This window comes from Zalophus californianus, chromosome 1, assembly GCF_009762305.2.
Source record: "Zalophus californianus isolate mZalCal1 chromosome 1, mZalCal1.pri.v2, whole genome shotgun sequence".
NCBI lineage: Eukaryota > Metazoa > Chordata > Mammalia > Carnivora > Otariidae > Zalophus > Zalophus californianus.
The window spans coordinates 86,653,338-86,669,243 of record NC_045595.1 but is presented as its reverse complement, the minus strand read 5'-3'; the positions used below and the strand labels follow the sequence as shown (position 1 = coordinate 86,669,243).

Below are 15,906 nucleotides of genomic sequence, written 5' to 3'. Positions count from 1 at the left end.
ATCTGAACATGTTCCTCCATTTCTGGGGCTTCATCTCTTAAGGGTTCACCCTCCCATGATCTCCCCTTCCACACCTCCACCTGCCTGTGCACATGGTAGGTGTGCAAATACCTGTCGCTCACACTTTCTTACCAGCAGAGACCGCAGCTTCCATCACATAAACACACATGAGGGACGGGACCCAAACTCTGGACTCCCCCCCCGCCCCGCCTAGGCCTACTTTGGGTGGCAAGTCACACTGAAGAGACACGGACGGGGAAGCCAGAGTGGATGGAGGTTTGTGAAAGCCCCCAGCTCCGGGGCCTGCTGAGTGTTGGGGGCTCTTTTCCTGCCCCCACCCCGACCCCCCATTCATGGGGCCTGGCTATGAGAGGCTGGGAGGGGATGCAAGCACAACACTGCATCATATCAGTGGTGACAAAAGAAGACACACTGTGAAGCCAGAACTAGGTCCCATGTCACACAAGATGGCCCAGCTGCTGGGGAGTGGATCTGGGCACCAACTCGGCGTCGTCCAGGTGGCACCCACTCACGGGGTCATCCAAATGCCAGCACCCACACTCTATTAATAGCATCAAGAGCTGGAATGGAGCAGCTTGTGGGGGGAGGGGAAAATAAGAGGCTGTCTTCAAATGCAGCTGTTTACAAAGTCACAGGCATTCTGCATCTCCGGGGAACCATGCTTCTACACTTCGGCAGGAGGCACAGCCGTCAGAAGGTGCACCCCAGACCCGGTTTGGGGTGGCAGGCAGAGGCAGGGCAGATGGTCTGCGGGGCTACCTTACCTGCCTCGCCACCCTGCGTGCCTCCCAGTAGGGCTTCGAGTCTTCCACGGCTTTGCCAATTTTCTTCACCAGTTCGTCCAGTCTCACCGTTGCTTCCACCAGAACAGAGCGGAATTTCTGACGAGCATCCTGCACCAAGGAGAAAACAAGGAAACAGTTCCGGCTTGAGAAGGCATCCGGGAAAATCCACTTTCCCTAACTTAAAAGCACCGAGGAGGGCCTGCACACAAACCTACAGGCCCCGAAATAAATACTTTTACAAGACAGTGTCTAGAGTGGCACTGTCCGAAACATTCTGTGATACTGGAAACGTTCTATCGCCTGCACTGCCCAGTATGGTAGCCACTGGCCACATTTGGCTACTGAGCACTTAAAATTGGCTGAGACCGAGGAAAAGTGTTTCTAATTTATTTGATTTTAATTAAATATATTTATATTCTAAAAATAAGTACAGCTAGTGACTACTATATGAAGGTAGACAACTCAGGTTTTTTTAAAATGTTTTTTATTTATTTGACAGAGAGAAAGAGAGAGAGAGCACAAGCAGGGGGGAGGCAGAGGGAGAGGGAGAAGCAGGCTCCCCACTGAGCAGGGAACCCAACGTGGGGCTTGATCCCAAGATCCTGGGATCATGACCTGAGCCGAAGGCAGACGCTTAATCAACTGAGCCACCCAGTTACCCCCTTAGATTTGATTTAAAAGCTCTGTTTGCGGGGCGCCTGGGTGGCTCAGGTGTTAAGCGTCTACCTTCGGCTCGGGTCATGGTCCCGGGGTCCTGGGATCAAGCTCCACATCGGGCTCCCTGCTCCACGGGAAGCCTGCTTCTCCCTCTCCCACTCCCCCTGTGTTCCCTCTCTCGCTGTCTCTCTCTCTCTCTCTCTCTCTCTCTGTGTCAAATAAATAAATAAATAAAATCTTAAAAAAAGAAAAAAAATTCTGTCTGGGTCCTCAGAGGAAGACGTCTAGACCAGCTACCCCTGGCCACCAGTCCATAATGGTGGCACCATTCCTTACACTCCCATGGAGTGCTCAACCACATGACGTAGTCTACACTAAACACTGTGTGGGAACTTCCCACATGCCAGACCCTGCTGAGCCTCGGGCTTGGTGCCTGTCTCCAGGGCACTTCCAGTCTGGTGGGAGAGGCATGCACTATAGCCCATTCCAGAAAAGTCTGTGCCAGGATGAGAATGGCACCAGTGTCATGGAACCCAGCAGCAGAGAACCTCACCAGGCCAGGTAAGGTGGGAGGGGGTGGCAAGAGGGAGCCTCGTGGGTAACATCGACACAGAAGCCAGAAGTGCAAATGCTCACTTGGGGGGAGGGAGAGGAAATATCCAGCCCCGAGCGGAGGAGCCATGTCCAGCAGAGAGGGGAGAGGGAGAGGCATGGGGTTTCAAAAAAATAAACCTGGACGAAGCTAGAAGTCTGGAATGTGGAGAATGGCAAGAGATAAGGGTGGCCACCCACGCTGGAGACAGCTAGAGCAACCTGGGCCTCCGATAAGAGTTTGGAAGGGAGGAACCGGCAGGTGGGCCGTTCCAGGGTTAACCATGCTGTGAAAGTCAACAAACCCAGATCCACAGACTTCCCAAGGAGGAAATACAATTAAGAAGGACTTTACAGATAAAAATATATAAAAAATAAAAAAAGGGGGGGGCGCCTGTGTGGCTCAGTCATTAGACATCTGCCTTCGGCTCAGGTCATGGTCCCAGGGTCCTGGGATCAAGCCCCGCATCAGGCTCCCTGCTCCGCGGGAAGCCTGCTTCTCCCTCTCCCACTCCCCCCTGCTTGTGTTCCTTCTCTCGCAGTCTCTCTCTGTCAAACAAACAAACAAATAAATAAAAAGAAGGACTTTAGTCCAATGTCTAGGAAGACCTATCGGAGAGCTGCGTTAGGACTACACAGACCCTACACCCCTTTATACTCCTTTTCCCTTTAGCATCTGCGTGACACAGCCACACAGGGAGGTGGGGGGGGGTGAAGGGAGAGGCTCACATTTGAGAGGGGAAATGGATACTCAGAGGAGGAACAACACATGAACATCAGCCGCAGGGCTGCCCCAAGACCAAGCAGCCATCCTGCTGGCAGAACCCGTGTGTGCTCCACTGGCAGCAGAGGGCCTGCCTCACAGGGAACACTCTGAAATCTCTAAATGTCAAATCATAGGGGCCTCTTGGGCCAATGGGATGGCTCATGGGGGGTGAAGGAGGCTCTGCTGACTTCTATTTCATTCCTGTCTCTCATATGGCGCCAGGGCTTGCTAGATGGCTTTGAAAATGAGGCCAGCACCCCAGCATATGAGGATACTGCCTTTGCCTTGTACGGCAGTTTCTCAGCTCCTGAACCCCAGACTGCTTCTGACACTGGCCTTGGTCCTCTGCCCCAGTCCTGTATTGTTGTCATCATCATCATCATCATCTTCTTCTCTCCCTTCTCGTCTATCTAGCCAGGCCCACAGTCACCTGCTACAGCTTCTGAGGATGAAGAACACCACTAGGTTTGGCTTCCAGGCACCGGTGCATAAGGCAGCCCGGGGACTAGCAAGGCCCCACTGAGCTTCTCTCAGACTTAACTTCCAATATGTAGGAGGCGGCATGTTGTCTGAAGCCTGGGATTTTTTATATATAATTTTTTCCATATATTTTACATACATATAAAACATACATATAAAATAAACATGTAAATATAAACATATAAAATATAGATAAAATATATATATTTCACATGAAATATATATATATGAAATAGACCCAATCCCATCCAAACCTCTGAGGCCCTAATCAGCTAACTTCTTTATTAATCATTTTTATCACCAATAGCTACTTTACATCTCATAGGGAGGGCGGTTAGAAGGAATAAAGGAGAATGCAAATGTAAAACAACTAATAGTTCCTAGACACCCAGCAGACGCTCGGTAAATGCACACAATCCACCCCCACCACCTGGCATAAAAAAAGACCCACGTCCTATTTAAAAAACACCAAGGAGGTCTCTCTGAGGCAGGCGTGGCTGACATGATAGAAGGAGCAACCTGTTATACCGTGTAGGCAGATGCTTTGCAAGTGCACTCACATGCATGACTGAATTCTCAAAGTCCCCACCATGGGCGGCAGCACCAGTGCTAACCCCGTCCAGACCAGTGAGAAAACTGAGGGCCCAAACAGTTGGCGTGTGACCCAAGGCAGATCACGTCGTCACTCTGGGCTCTTTTGTAAAATGTGAATTGGTCCCCAAACCAGCGGCCTATGGGCCAGTAAACTTAGTGCCTTTGGTCTGTACTGTGTACTAAATGCCAGGAACACCCATTAAAAAAAAAAGTGGACTCTCAAAACTTCTCATAAAGGCAAAGAATCTGATAATCTGGCAACCCTGGGCCCCCATTCCTACCTGGCACCCGCCTAGAAGTAGAATATGAGATGCCCCTTCAGAAAGAGATTGCCCCTTCCAGGCCCCAACAACCCCCATGCTTGAATCACACCCGGTCTGCACCTCTTATTTAGGTGCCCAGCCCAGCCCCTGGAGACTTAATTTGCCAAAGAGCTATTCTGGGCTCTGGTGACTAGAACCCACCCAAGTCTGTCTTTGTGAGGGAGACGGACGTAGAGCGCAGATGGCAATTTATTACGTGGCAGACACTATTAGAAGTGCTTTAATTCCATCAATTTGTGCAATCACTAACAACCTTAGCAGGCAGGTGCTATTGCTGTCATTTGCATTTTACAAAGAGAAAAACTGAGGCACAGAGGTAGCCTGCCTGACGCCACAGAGCTGGGAAATGACAGAGCCAAGATTTAAACTCAAGCAGTAAATAAGTATAATGTCACGTGAGAAATACTAAGACCTCGATATACACACGGTGCAACAGACATACAACTGGGAAGGCCACCCAAAGTGTCATCCAAGCCAGGCCACTAAGAAAGGGGATTTGGGCATTTCCCCAGACAGAGCTGCAGGGGCATTAGCCGCAGAGAGAGGAGCATATGAGCAAAGAACAGCAGGCCAGGGGGCAGGTGGGGGTTGGAACAAGGAGGGGCAGGTGTGTGGAGTTAAGGCATTGGAACTTTATGCCATGCACAGTGGGCAGACATGGTGGATTGATTTATTTATACGTAAGTCTCAATTGACCTCCCATGCCCCCATCAGAAATGACCGAAGAAGAACGTGTTTTACCACAAAAAGGAAAGTAATGATAGTTTACTGGAAGGCTCCACTGTGAAGCGCTTCCATGGAGGCGATCACGTGAACACTGAATACTGACTACACCATAGTTCTGTTGGGAGGAAAGGAAGTGTTTGGAAAGGGGGGCGCCTGGGGTGACAGAGGGAGGAAAGAGATTAAAATCTCATCTTCCAAGTGGGATGCTGGCAGATGGTAACTAAAACTGACAAATCAACAAGCAGCCACACAAAGCCCACTATTCAGAGTCATAAAAGTTACTACCTAATCAGCTAAAATACATTAAACTGATTAGACTGCCCCTAAAGGAGGAAAAAAACAGGAGTGGGGTAGGAGGATGGGTCACTAACGCAGGGGGTTTTTTGGTTGTTTTGTTTTTCCCTTTTTAAAAATTGTGGTAAAATACCATGGTGAATTTTTAAGCAGAGGCATGACCGGATCAGATCTGGGTTTTACCGAAGAGTGAACAGGGCTCCTGAGGTGATTCTGGCGGGCAGATTCAGGGACCACCAGCCTGGGTAACTGTGTGGCCACCAAAGGGTATCGCACCCAAGAGACTTGATTTGACACCAGCGTTTCCCTCTATCAATGAGGCTGTGTTGGCGGGGACGGTGACGCACGACTGGCTCACGTCCAACCCCCAACAAGCCTATTCATCCAGGACGCATTAAAAGCTGAACACAAAGCCAGCCTTCTCCTTGAGAAGATAAAGCAGACCCAGTTTTACCATTCCGCAGAGAATCATAGCCATTTGAGGAACCACTCTCCACAAATATTGGAGCATGCGAGCCCACAAACCAAACTCTCTCCTGCCTGCCCAATGTTAACAGCCCTGATTTTCTTGGGCCTCACCCAGGGCCCAGAAGTGGTCATGTGACCCAGGTCTGGCCAATCAGATTCGGATACTCCTAGCCTCGGTGACTGTGGAGGGAGGGCATGTGACCCGTCAGAACCAATGAGACTTCATCCTGGGACTTTTCTGAAACTGTTAGAGGAACTGTTTTCTTTTGAGATGGCTGCGAGAATGGAATGAAAGCATGGAGCAGATGGCAGCCATCTTGGCACCGTGAGAGAAGAGCCTGAGAGTAGGAAGTCCCAGCAACACTTTGAGCTTCTGGACCCAGCAATGCTGCACAGTCTAACCCTATATTCCACCTTCCCCAGAGCCAAAACGGCGCACACACACCCAGCTGTCACCACTGTTTTATATCTGTTCAAGCTAGCTGGAAAAATAGATTTCTGTCGGGGCGCCTGGGTGGCTCAGTCGTTAAGCATCTGCCTTCGGCTCAGGTCGTGATCCCAGGGTCCTGGGATCGAACCCCACATCCAGCTCCCCACTCAGTGGGGAGTCTGCTTCTCCCTCTCCTACTCCCCCTGCTTGTGTTCCCTCTCTTGCTGTGTCTTTGTCAAATAAATCAAATCTTTGAAAAGAAAATAGATTTGTCATTTGCAATTGCATGAAGCCTTTAAAAAAAAAATTGAGAAAGAGGCCTTAAGGTAGTCGTATCAATGTAGACAGGGAGGGGAGGGTCAATCTATAGTCCATACCATGGCAAAGCACTGTACTATGGTCAACCGCTGAAGGTTCTTTCCCCCGACAACAAAGTCATGCTTATATGGAGCAGAAACTGGAACTTTAATTCAACCTAACCTGTAGAAAGCATTTCTTTAAAACCATCATAATGCCAGTCGGCCACACCTTTAAAGACTGCTTGCCACAAGTGAATTTGTGCTTTTTGCCTCAGTTCCTACTTCAAGGAAAGAACTGACCGTGATTGTCCTATCACCTACAATTACAGAAAAATGTGTTTCCCAAGACCGGAGGGGAGGGTTGCTTCCAGGAACGTCCAGGGAGGAGAGCGAGCTGTTTGCCCTACAGTAAATAATCCGTGCACTTTCATATAAACTTCTCTGAGAACGAGCAGATCTTACACCAGTCAAGAAAAACAAGTCATTTACCATCTGGGGCTGTTGACCAGCTGATTTTTTAGACCAGCAGGTGAAGAAGTTCTAAGAGTTCCCTCTGCTTGGATCCCTCAGCTCTTCAAATCTGAAAACCGTGTCATTTCCGTCAGGTGACTCAGACTGAGGGCAATTTTTTTCAAGCAAAGAACTGCTGTGGGTGGCACAGAGCCCTGTCTGAATGTGTCAGTGTGTCAGAAATACACCCAGGGTCAGGTCAGCACTCCGGCTAAAGCAAACCGGCCCGCGCCAGCCTGCCTGGTGTCCCCACAGTGGGGACGAGTCTCTATTCTCTGGCCAGTCCACTCATCTAGACTTCAGTTATCTCGCCTGTAAGCTGAGAATGACGGCCTGTCCCCTTCACAAAGGTGCCTCTAGAACCAAGTAAGCTGAAGACGGGGCATCAGTTTTTTAAAATAACGGTCTTTTTCTTTCCCTGCGGGGACCCAGTGTGCAAGGGCTGCAAACAATAGCCTCCTTGGTAGTGTATGCAGCCTGATGACTGTATGGGTTGCCATAAGGGACCTTGCAGACAACCCCTCTCAGTGGACAGTCACGTCTGACCTCATGCTATCTCCAATCTAGGCTCCAGACAGGGATGCGAGGTGCCCCTGGAAAGCCCCAGGGCACATCGGCCAAGTTATGTCCCTCCGTACCAAGCCACAGAACAAGGAGCATGTGATCAAGACTCTATGCAGGGCCAAGTTCCCTGGCCACCGGAAGATCCACATTTCCAAGAAGTGGGGCTTTACTAAGTATAATGTGGATGAATTTGAAGACATGGTGGCTGAAAAGTGACTCATCCACATGGCTGTGGGGTCAAATACATCCCTAATCATGGCCCCTTGGACAAATGGCAGGCTCTGCTCTCATGAGAACCTCCGTGCTGCCGCCTCCCTATTCATGCTCACCAATAAGTCCTACTTCCTATCAAAAAAACAAAACAAAAAAAAAACCCTGTCCTACAAATTAAAGATGCTGCCATACTTCAAAAGATCCTTAGTAATGCCATTTATAAATACACTGCTGCTTGTAGAAAGATTTCACAGGCATTAACTGAGCTTCACAAAGACCCTGTAAGACAGGCTTAGCAGAATGACAGTCCCCAGTCTGTAGGTATCTCAGGCCACATGCCAGTGCGTGTCAGACTTCAGACTAAAGCACACACCTTCAGTCTTTTCGTCTGACGTGGCTCGCTTCACCTATGGTTCCCAAAGTGCGGCCCAGGGGACAGTGGGGGGGGGGGGTCCCTGAGCCTTTACTGGGAGTCTGCAAGGTCAAAACCATGTTCATTATCACGCTGGACTTATTTGCCTTTTCACCTTCATTCTCTCATGAGTGTTCAGTGGAGTTCTCCAGAGACTACTTGGCATGTGCCATCGCAAGAGATGGAATGCAGAAGCAGAGAACTCAGCTCTTCTATTAAGCCAGACTTGCAAGAGACTTGTTTAAAAAAAAAAAAACTATTAAATGATTAAGTTCCTTTTATGAATTTTTTTGGTTTGGGAAAATAGTTGCTGCTGATCAAATACCTGTCAACATGTAATTGGTTTATTATTCTCATTTTTAATGAATACAAGTTTTTAAGACTATAAAACAAGTTTTTACCTTTTCTAACACAGCAAATATTATAGGTATTACCCACAAATCCAGAGCTCTCTGGGGTCCTCAATGATCGGATTACAAGTGTGTAAAGAGAACCTGAGGCCAAAAGCATCAGTCTGCTGTGTAGCCTAAGCCACACTTTCCTCCTTGGGCCTGCCCTGAAAAGACCTCTCGCAAATTAGAAACACCACTGTATTTGCAGTACCAGTGAAACAGTTGTTCCTTCTCAGATCTTTCTTGAATCCTTCTGCTTTTGTCCAAGGAGAAGGCCCTGTTGGGTGCTACTTGTCTCTGTGGCACCTTCCCACATCTTTACATTTGCCAATCTCCTCCTTAAGAAAGGGGGAGCTGGTCCAGCTCAGAGCCTTCCACAGAGAAGGGAACCTGCTAAAATTTGAGAAGCAAAATAACAAATCCACTGGAAACAAAAGAGCACTGCTTTGCAAATCACCAAGCTGTGCCCTTCTGAGTTGGGCACTTGTACGTACGTTGTAAGTAAAATTCTTCAATAAAAAGCTTGCTTTCTTAAAGGTACACTACCATAAGCACGGAGAAATGTATAGAACTATTGAAGCACTATATTGCACACCTGAAGCTAACACTGTATGTTAACGACACTGGAATTAAAAGTGAAAACTTCATAAAATAAAAAGCTCGTTTTAAAAAACGTTTTTCCCTTTGATGGCTTTCCGCTTACAGTCATGAAGTCTCCATTTCAAACAAGGTGAAGTAAAAATGTGAGTCAATGTAAAGGAAAATATGGAATAAACAGTACATGCAGAACTACGATACGGCAAAAATTATGACAGTGGCAGAAGAATAACCAGAGTTAGACATGTAAAGTCTCCGTTGGCAGGACTATTCTCGAATTCCATGACAAAAGGCACCACTGGAAACTGTCTGACTTACTGACCAGTTATAAGGTACCAGGAATGTTTTTACGTTTCCTACATACCATGTTTTTTTTCCCCCACCCCTCCAATCTATTCTTTAAGAGCACTTGTGGCAGCTATTAAAACACACCAAGAAAACACTTGAAGCAGTGTTCGGGTGAAAAGGGTACGAGCTCTCCAGGGCGTCTGACAGAACTTTCTGCAAGAAAGGAAGTGTTCTGTATCTGTCCAACAGAGAAGCCACCAGCCACATGTGGCTAAATGAAAACGTGAAGGGTGGGTAGTGCAACTACCTCAATTCCTAATTACATTGTAATGTTTAAATTATAATTTAAACAGCCACATGTGGCTCGTGGTTGCTACCTGGGACTGCACAAGGCTAGCTCCTGACCCTGGATTTCACTCCACTTTTCCACTCTGAGAGACCACGCCGCGCTCCTCGGGCCCTCCAGCGGCCTGCTTTCCTTGCCCTGTCCAGTTTTCCTTCCCTCTGTCCCAGCCTCCATGGGGAGTGGCTTTCATAGCCTTGGGGTCGGCGGGGGGGACAGGACAATCTCATTTTTCCTTCAGGAATTTTGCAGTAGAGGCAGTACTGGAAAGAAGGCTCCAGGGTAGAGCCAGGGCCTAGAGAGGCAGCCCAGCAAGGTCAAGGCTTGAGCACGCAGGAGCCCAGAGGAAGCAGAAGTGGAGAAGGAAGGGGGAAGGGCAGGAGAGCAGCAGGGAGCTGGAGCCAGCCCCCACCCCACCCCCTCCATCCCACCCCCAGACATTCCCCATCGTCCTGCAGGCCCAATTCCATATCAGCGAGTGGCATCCCAACTGGAAGAGCCTGGTTAGAACAGCTCTAAAGGAATGGCAACATGCATGCGAGAACGGGGAAGAAAAGGGCTGGGCCTTCCGACTGGAAGGAGTCAGTCATTGCTGGGAACCAGGTGCATAACCCCTCCCTTCTGACTCCTTTTCTTTTTCACCTCGAGCTCTGACTTCAGTCGCAGAGGCCTCCTGGGGTGTCTGCCAAACCCACCGGTTCCTTCCGTGGGGACTCTTCCCCCCTGCATCCGGCAGGACCTTGCCACATTTCTGCTACAAGACCCTCTGTCAGGCAAGAGAGGAAGCCAGAGCAGGGAGACACAAAGTGAGGGCGGAGAGTGAGCCAAGGTCAAGGAGAGAACAGAGGAGGCAGCGGAGGAAGGCTTGCGGAAGATCAGCTGGGTCCCGGACTCTAACCTTGCAATTACACAGCCAGATAAATTATCCATCAAACCAAAGCATTTCTGACCATGAGGTGGAGCACTATTAATAACTAGGCTAGAACAACAGGCGTGAACCAAGACGGTCGGGCCAACGGGGATGTCTGTCTGGGCTCTCTATGCTTAAGGCTCTATGGTGCTTCCCTCCCTTGGGTTCCATGAAAGATTCCTTCAACCTTTCAGAAAATCCTCCTTTTTACTAAAGCTGTCTGAGTGGCTATGGGCCATAGTGTAGGGGATTCTAATCCCAGCTTGGGCGCTGCCCAGCTCCAGACCCAGGGGCAGGCCCTATGCAGCTGGACTGCCTCGGTGACAAGGCCAGGTGCTGTTTCCCCTTTTCATAGCACCACGCCACCTGCCCTGGTTCTGAATTATCAAGAGGTTCCTTCCACCGAGAGGGGGGGGGAAAGTAAAGAAAGAAAAGATGGTGGTCAATATGGTTTCCTGATGCAAGTTCCCCTCTTCTGAGGTTAACAGAGGTCTTAGAATTTTCTTTAGGCCCAAAGAAAACCAAGTTCCTCCTACACAGAAAGGCTGTTCTAGAGCTCTGATATGACTCTACGACATTTCCAAACGTGCAGGTGAGCACCCAGTCCCCCCTTGCAGGACATCACAACCCACCAGAGCTGTCCCACAAGCCCGGACCCAGTGGTTTCCCTTGAAGATCTGGCCAACGTCAAGATCCCATCCCCAAGGGAGGTCCTGCCATTTGGAAGCAGAGTTAAGTCAGCTGGCAGATCTGGGAATGAGGAAAAGTCTCTTCCTTTCAAATTTTTAATTTAAAATAATTTCCGATTTGGAAAAAAAGGAAGCTAAGATGCAGACATGATGTCCCTTAACCCTAACAGAGTTCAGCACATAGTTCCTAAAGATGAGGACATTCTCTTAACTAACCACAGTACAATGATCAAAATCTGAACGTTAACACAGATACAACCAATTAATCTGGTCTCTGACGTTATTCAAATTGTATCAACCGTCTCACTATTGTCTTTCATAGTGAAGGAAAAAAATCTTTCAGGATCCAATCCAGGCTTGCCAGCTTGCAGTTAGTTGTCATATTTCTCTAGTCTCCTTTAATCTGGAACAGTTCTTCAGTGTTTGTCTTTCATGGCCTTGATATTTTTGAATAATATGAGCCAGTTACTTTGTAGAATGTCCGCTTGGAAAAGACTCACATTCAATTCATCTTTTTTGTTGATGTTACATGTGCATGAGCCACCAGAATGGAATTTAACCAATTATAAAACAGTACGTTTAAATAGCCCAACGTCCTAAGCACCACAAAGGAAAAAAACCCATAGCCCTTCAAATCTTGGGGTACAAGGGTCAGTTCTAGTTAGCCCTGGAGGAAACATTAAAGTTACATAACAACCCTACATTCTCTCTCTCTCTCTCTCTCTCTCTCACACACACACACTAGAAAGACTGATAGGCCCCAGTGCTTTTCCATTCACGGCCAAACATAAGTTTTTAAACCCACAGGATTCTTGGTGTAAGAGGAGGCAGAATTGCTGAAACCATGGCATTTTCTTGAGTTCAACCACAAGTCAACTATTTCCATGTTTACACCAAAACGCTTAATACATTTGCTCAACTTCAAGACCCACTTTTTTCCAAAAATTTGCAAATATTACCTTTTGGATGGATTATACTATTGATATGCAGGTGTATCGGGGTAGTGTTTCAACAAACACCCAAGTTGGAATGCAATACTAGGTCCATTTTAGAGTTAGCACGAGTTTTAGAATCAGAGCAATATGGCAAATTCACGTAACCTTGGAAAGCTCTAGAGATCATGGAGTACAGCCTCTGTTGGAGGCACAATTCCACCCGCCACAGCATTCCAGGCAAGCTTGCCATCCTGCCTCCTTTGGATAACCTTCTTCCTGCCTGCAGTTCATCAGAATGGAAAGAAAGGAGGGCACAGGATGCAAAAGAACCAAAGTCAAAATCCACTGCCATCACTTTAGAGATACAGAAGAATCCACCAGAAGAAATAGCTAAAAACATTAAAAGTGGTTGTTTCTGGGAGTAGAACTCGGGGATGGGAAGGAATGAGGCTGAGGACTTTCATTTCTCAGTAAAACTTCTCAGGGGCTTTTCCTTACCTATATGCAAGTAGTGCTTCAATAAAAATAAAATTTTAGGTCTATTACAGCATAGATTGACCAAAGAGCTTTTGTATTTCCCCTATCATCTAGACTAAGGGGGATTCATAATTCATTTGGCATATGGCTAAAGTCAAAATCTCAGGACTTTGCCGATCATTTGGCTCAGATGCTCCCATTTCACAGATGAGGTAACTGAAGCCTCAGAAAGTAAAGTTTCCCCTCCCAAGGATGTATACCCGGTGAGAATCAGAGGAGAGGGTGAACACCTTGTCCCCTAAGTCCTACACCAGCATTCTTTCACCCACAGTCTTGGTGGGGACCTCAGAATATGCATCCTCCACATCCACAACACACATCCCCAAACTACTTAAGGGCATGGCCTCCAGCCTCAGACTCCTGGATTTAAATCTTGGCTCCCCCACCCACTGGCCATGTGACCTGGGAGAAGGGGCTCAATCTTTCAGCGCCTCCATTTCTCAATGTCCTCAGGTGCTGTTGCGAGACTAGGGTAAACTATATAATGCACTTACCACAATACTGAGCATGTAATAAGCTTCCAGTAAATTATGCCTTTTATGTAGGTGCCATTATTTCAATAAATGACAAAAGGTAGAAAGAACCAACATTTGTTGAATATTACGTGCTAGGGAACCGAGCCAGGCACTTTATAAACATCCCTTATTTAATCCTTAACAGCCCTGCAAGATAGGTATTGCCCTTCCCATTTCAGAGAGAAGAAAATCAAACCCAGAAAAGCAAACAAAACAAAAAAAAAACCTTGCCAAGACTGCTCAGCTTATGAAGAGGCAGAGGGAGAACTCAAATCCAGCCCTCATGAACTCCAGAGCCCACGCTTTCCACCATCACGTGCTAGGTAGTAAGCATCTATTGACTCCAAAACAAGTTTTCCTACTCATTTTTGACCCTATGTTTATTACATTAAAGTGTGGTTTGCTTTAACAAGTTCCAACTTGGGGAGTGGATCCAATTTCCAGCAAATGCATGCAATACCGAGATTCTATTTCCCCAGTGGGGACATGAGCAAAAACCAGGGGCAAGGAAAGAAAGCACCATGTCCAGAGCTGCCCAAGAAGCTCTAGAACCAACCCTCCACATCCCCGAATTTATAAAATGTCTGCCTAGCTACTGCACTTTTGGCTTTAGGCTCCACTAATGTTTTCTAATAGGACTTGAAGCCATATCATTTTCTCTCAGACAAAATTTTTAAGAAATGGGCACAATGGCAAAGAATTCCCTAAAACAAGACCCAGAGCGTTGCTAAAAAAACTGTTCCCTTTTGTTTTATTGTTGCTGGCTGGCTTAAGGGTCACTGAGAATGCTAACCAAAGTCCTTGCTTGGCTGGCTGGTTAACCATTAAAGCAACTCGACAAGGCATTAGGTAATGTGGTTGTTCATGAAGTAAATGCACACGAATGTCCTGCAGGCCTCAAAATGAGTCCCTGTCTGTACATCACCACCATGAGCATGGCAGTTTTAAAATGTGGCTCAAGATTCTTGGGCACTGCTCCCCATCAAGAGATGGAATCTATGTCCCCTCCTCTTGAATGAGGGTGAGCTCTTGACTGCTTGGGCCATAGAATGTGACAGAGTGCTGCTATGGGACTCCCAGGGCTTAGACAGAAAAGGCCACGCATGATGCTTCCACCAGGTCATGTGGGGATGCTCTGAGTCAGGGGAGCCAGACGCCATAAGGAAGTCAGAGGGCCTGAGACATCGTGCCAGAAAGGCCAGATTCAGCACTCTGGTTGAGGACCCCAGCTGAGCTCCCAGATACTGGAGTGGGTCTCCTCTGATGTCCTGTCAAGCCTTCAGATGATCACAGCCCCTGACACTGGACTGCCACTGCATGAGAACCAGTAAGGGAGAACCACCCAGCTGAGCCTTCTGCAAGTTCCTGACCCACAACCATGGGCAAAAGAGAGCAGCTGTTCTAAGCAAAGAAGTTGTGGGGTAATTTGTTGGGTAGAAATAGTAACCAGAACAATGAGGCCAGACAACACCCCCATTATACTCTTCTTCCAAGAAAGCCAAAAACTGGGGAAGAGAACCTCAAATCTGTAGGCTTCAAATCGAGCAGGATGAAGCAGAATCCTTGCATGCTAGCTAAAAGGGTAGGGTAGACGAAGACAACCAAACCCCATTCATCATGCCTCAGCTGAGTCTAATGCCAAACAATGGAAGAGTTTATATTAAGTGGGCTTGTCTGAGGTTATAACAAACAGCGGATGTTCCTCTCATTGTCTCCCCATTAGCAGTTTCTTTCTGTCAGAGCAAACATTAATATCTTTTGGATAATCCGGCAAACCACAGCAAAGGAAAAAAAAAATCAGGCAAGAATAGAACCAAATTTTTTTCCATCTTCTTTTAAGGAAATGAAAGAGGCTGATGCTCTGAGCTCTCGAAGAGGTGCTCTGCAAATTATCACGAGAGCCTGGGTGAAGATGCACCACATAAAAGCCATACAGTCTTTCCTGCTGGAAACAGCTACATGAGGATCAGCAGATTAAGTAACTCTCAAAGAGGAGGGCCGGGCAAAGAGGGCCGGAATACTTGCCAAACGATAAGGTTCAGTGGATGTTTAATTCATCCAGCCAAAACACATACACACCCCACTATGTTAAAAGTCCCTACAATAAATGCTCAGAGGGAAAAATAGCAGCTCTATATGAAGAGGCAACAGCCCATGGGGACCACTGCTCTGCCAACTCGGTGACCGGAAGCTTCTGTCCACCACTGGGGCAGGAAAGAATCCATCAACCCCAAAGCCTGTTGTCTTCTGAGGTGGGGACACTCTGTGGCACCTCAGATCAGAGGGATGGCATCTTGGATAAACCTGAGGATACAGTCACATTCACTACGGAAAAGTTCTATAACAGCAAATGCCTACGTTCCTATGACAGGTTCCAGCTGAGGGGCCAGCAAAGTTATGCATCATCTCACTGGCCTTCACAGCTTCAAAGGAAGACCTATCTGATTTTTTTAAGGCAATAGAGTCCATTCCAATATGAGCTACTTCTGTGTTCTCGCCAACAGCCCATACTAATGGCAGTTTGCTAATGGAGCGCCAGTGAGTGAGACTGTGCAAGACAGCCTCTC

General features: G+C 47.6%; 1 protein-coding gene and 1 non-coding gene across 2 annotated transcripts in view; one reads left to right on the top strand and one right to left on the bottom strand.

Moving 5' to 3' along the window:
• SH3BP5 (SH3 domain binding protein 5) overlaps window positions 1-15,906 on the bottom strand; it is a 72,241-nt gene that overhangs the window by 44,741 nt on the left and 11,594 nt on the right. Inside the window, exon 3 of the mRNA XM_027585497.2 lies at window positions 786-914. Within this exon, the coding sequence (XP_027441298.1) occupies window positions 786-914 (129 nt within the window). The remainder of the gene's footprint in view (window positions 1-785; window positions 915-15,906) is intronic.
• Window positions 7,328-7,464, top strand: LOC113919095. Its single transcript, XR_003518826.1, has one exon. It is a non-coding gene; the product is annotated as a small nucleolar RNA SNORA70 (small nucleolar RNA).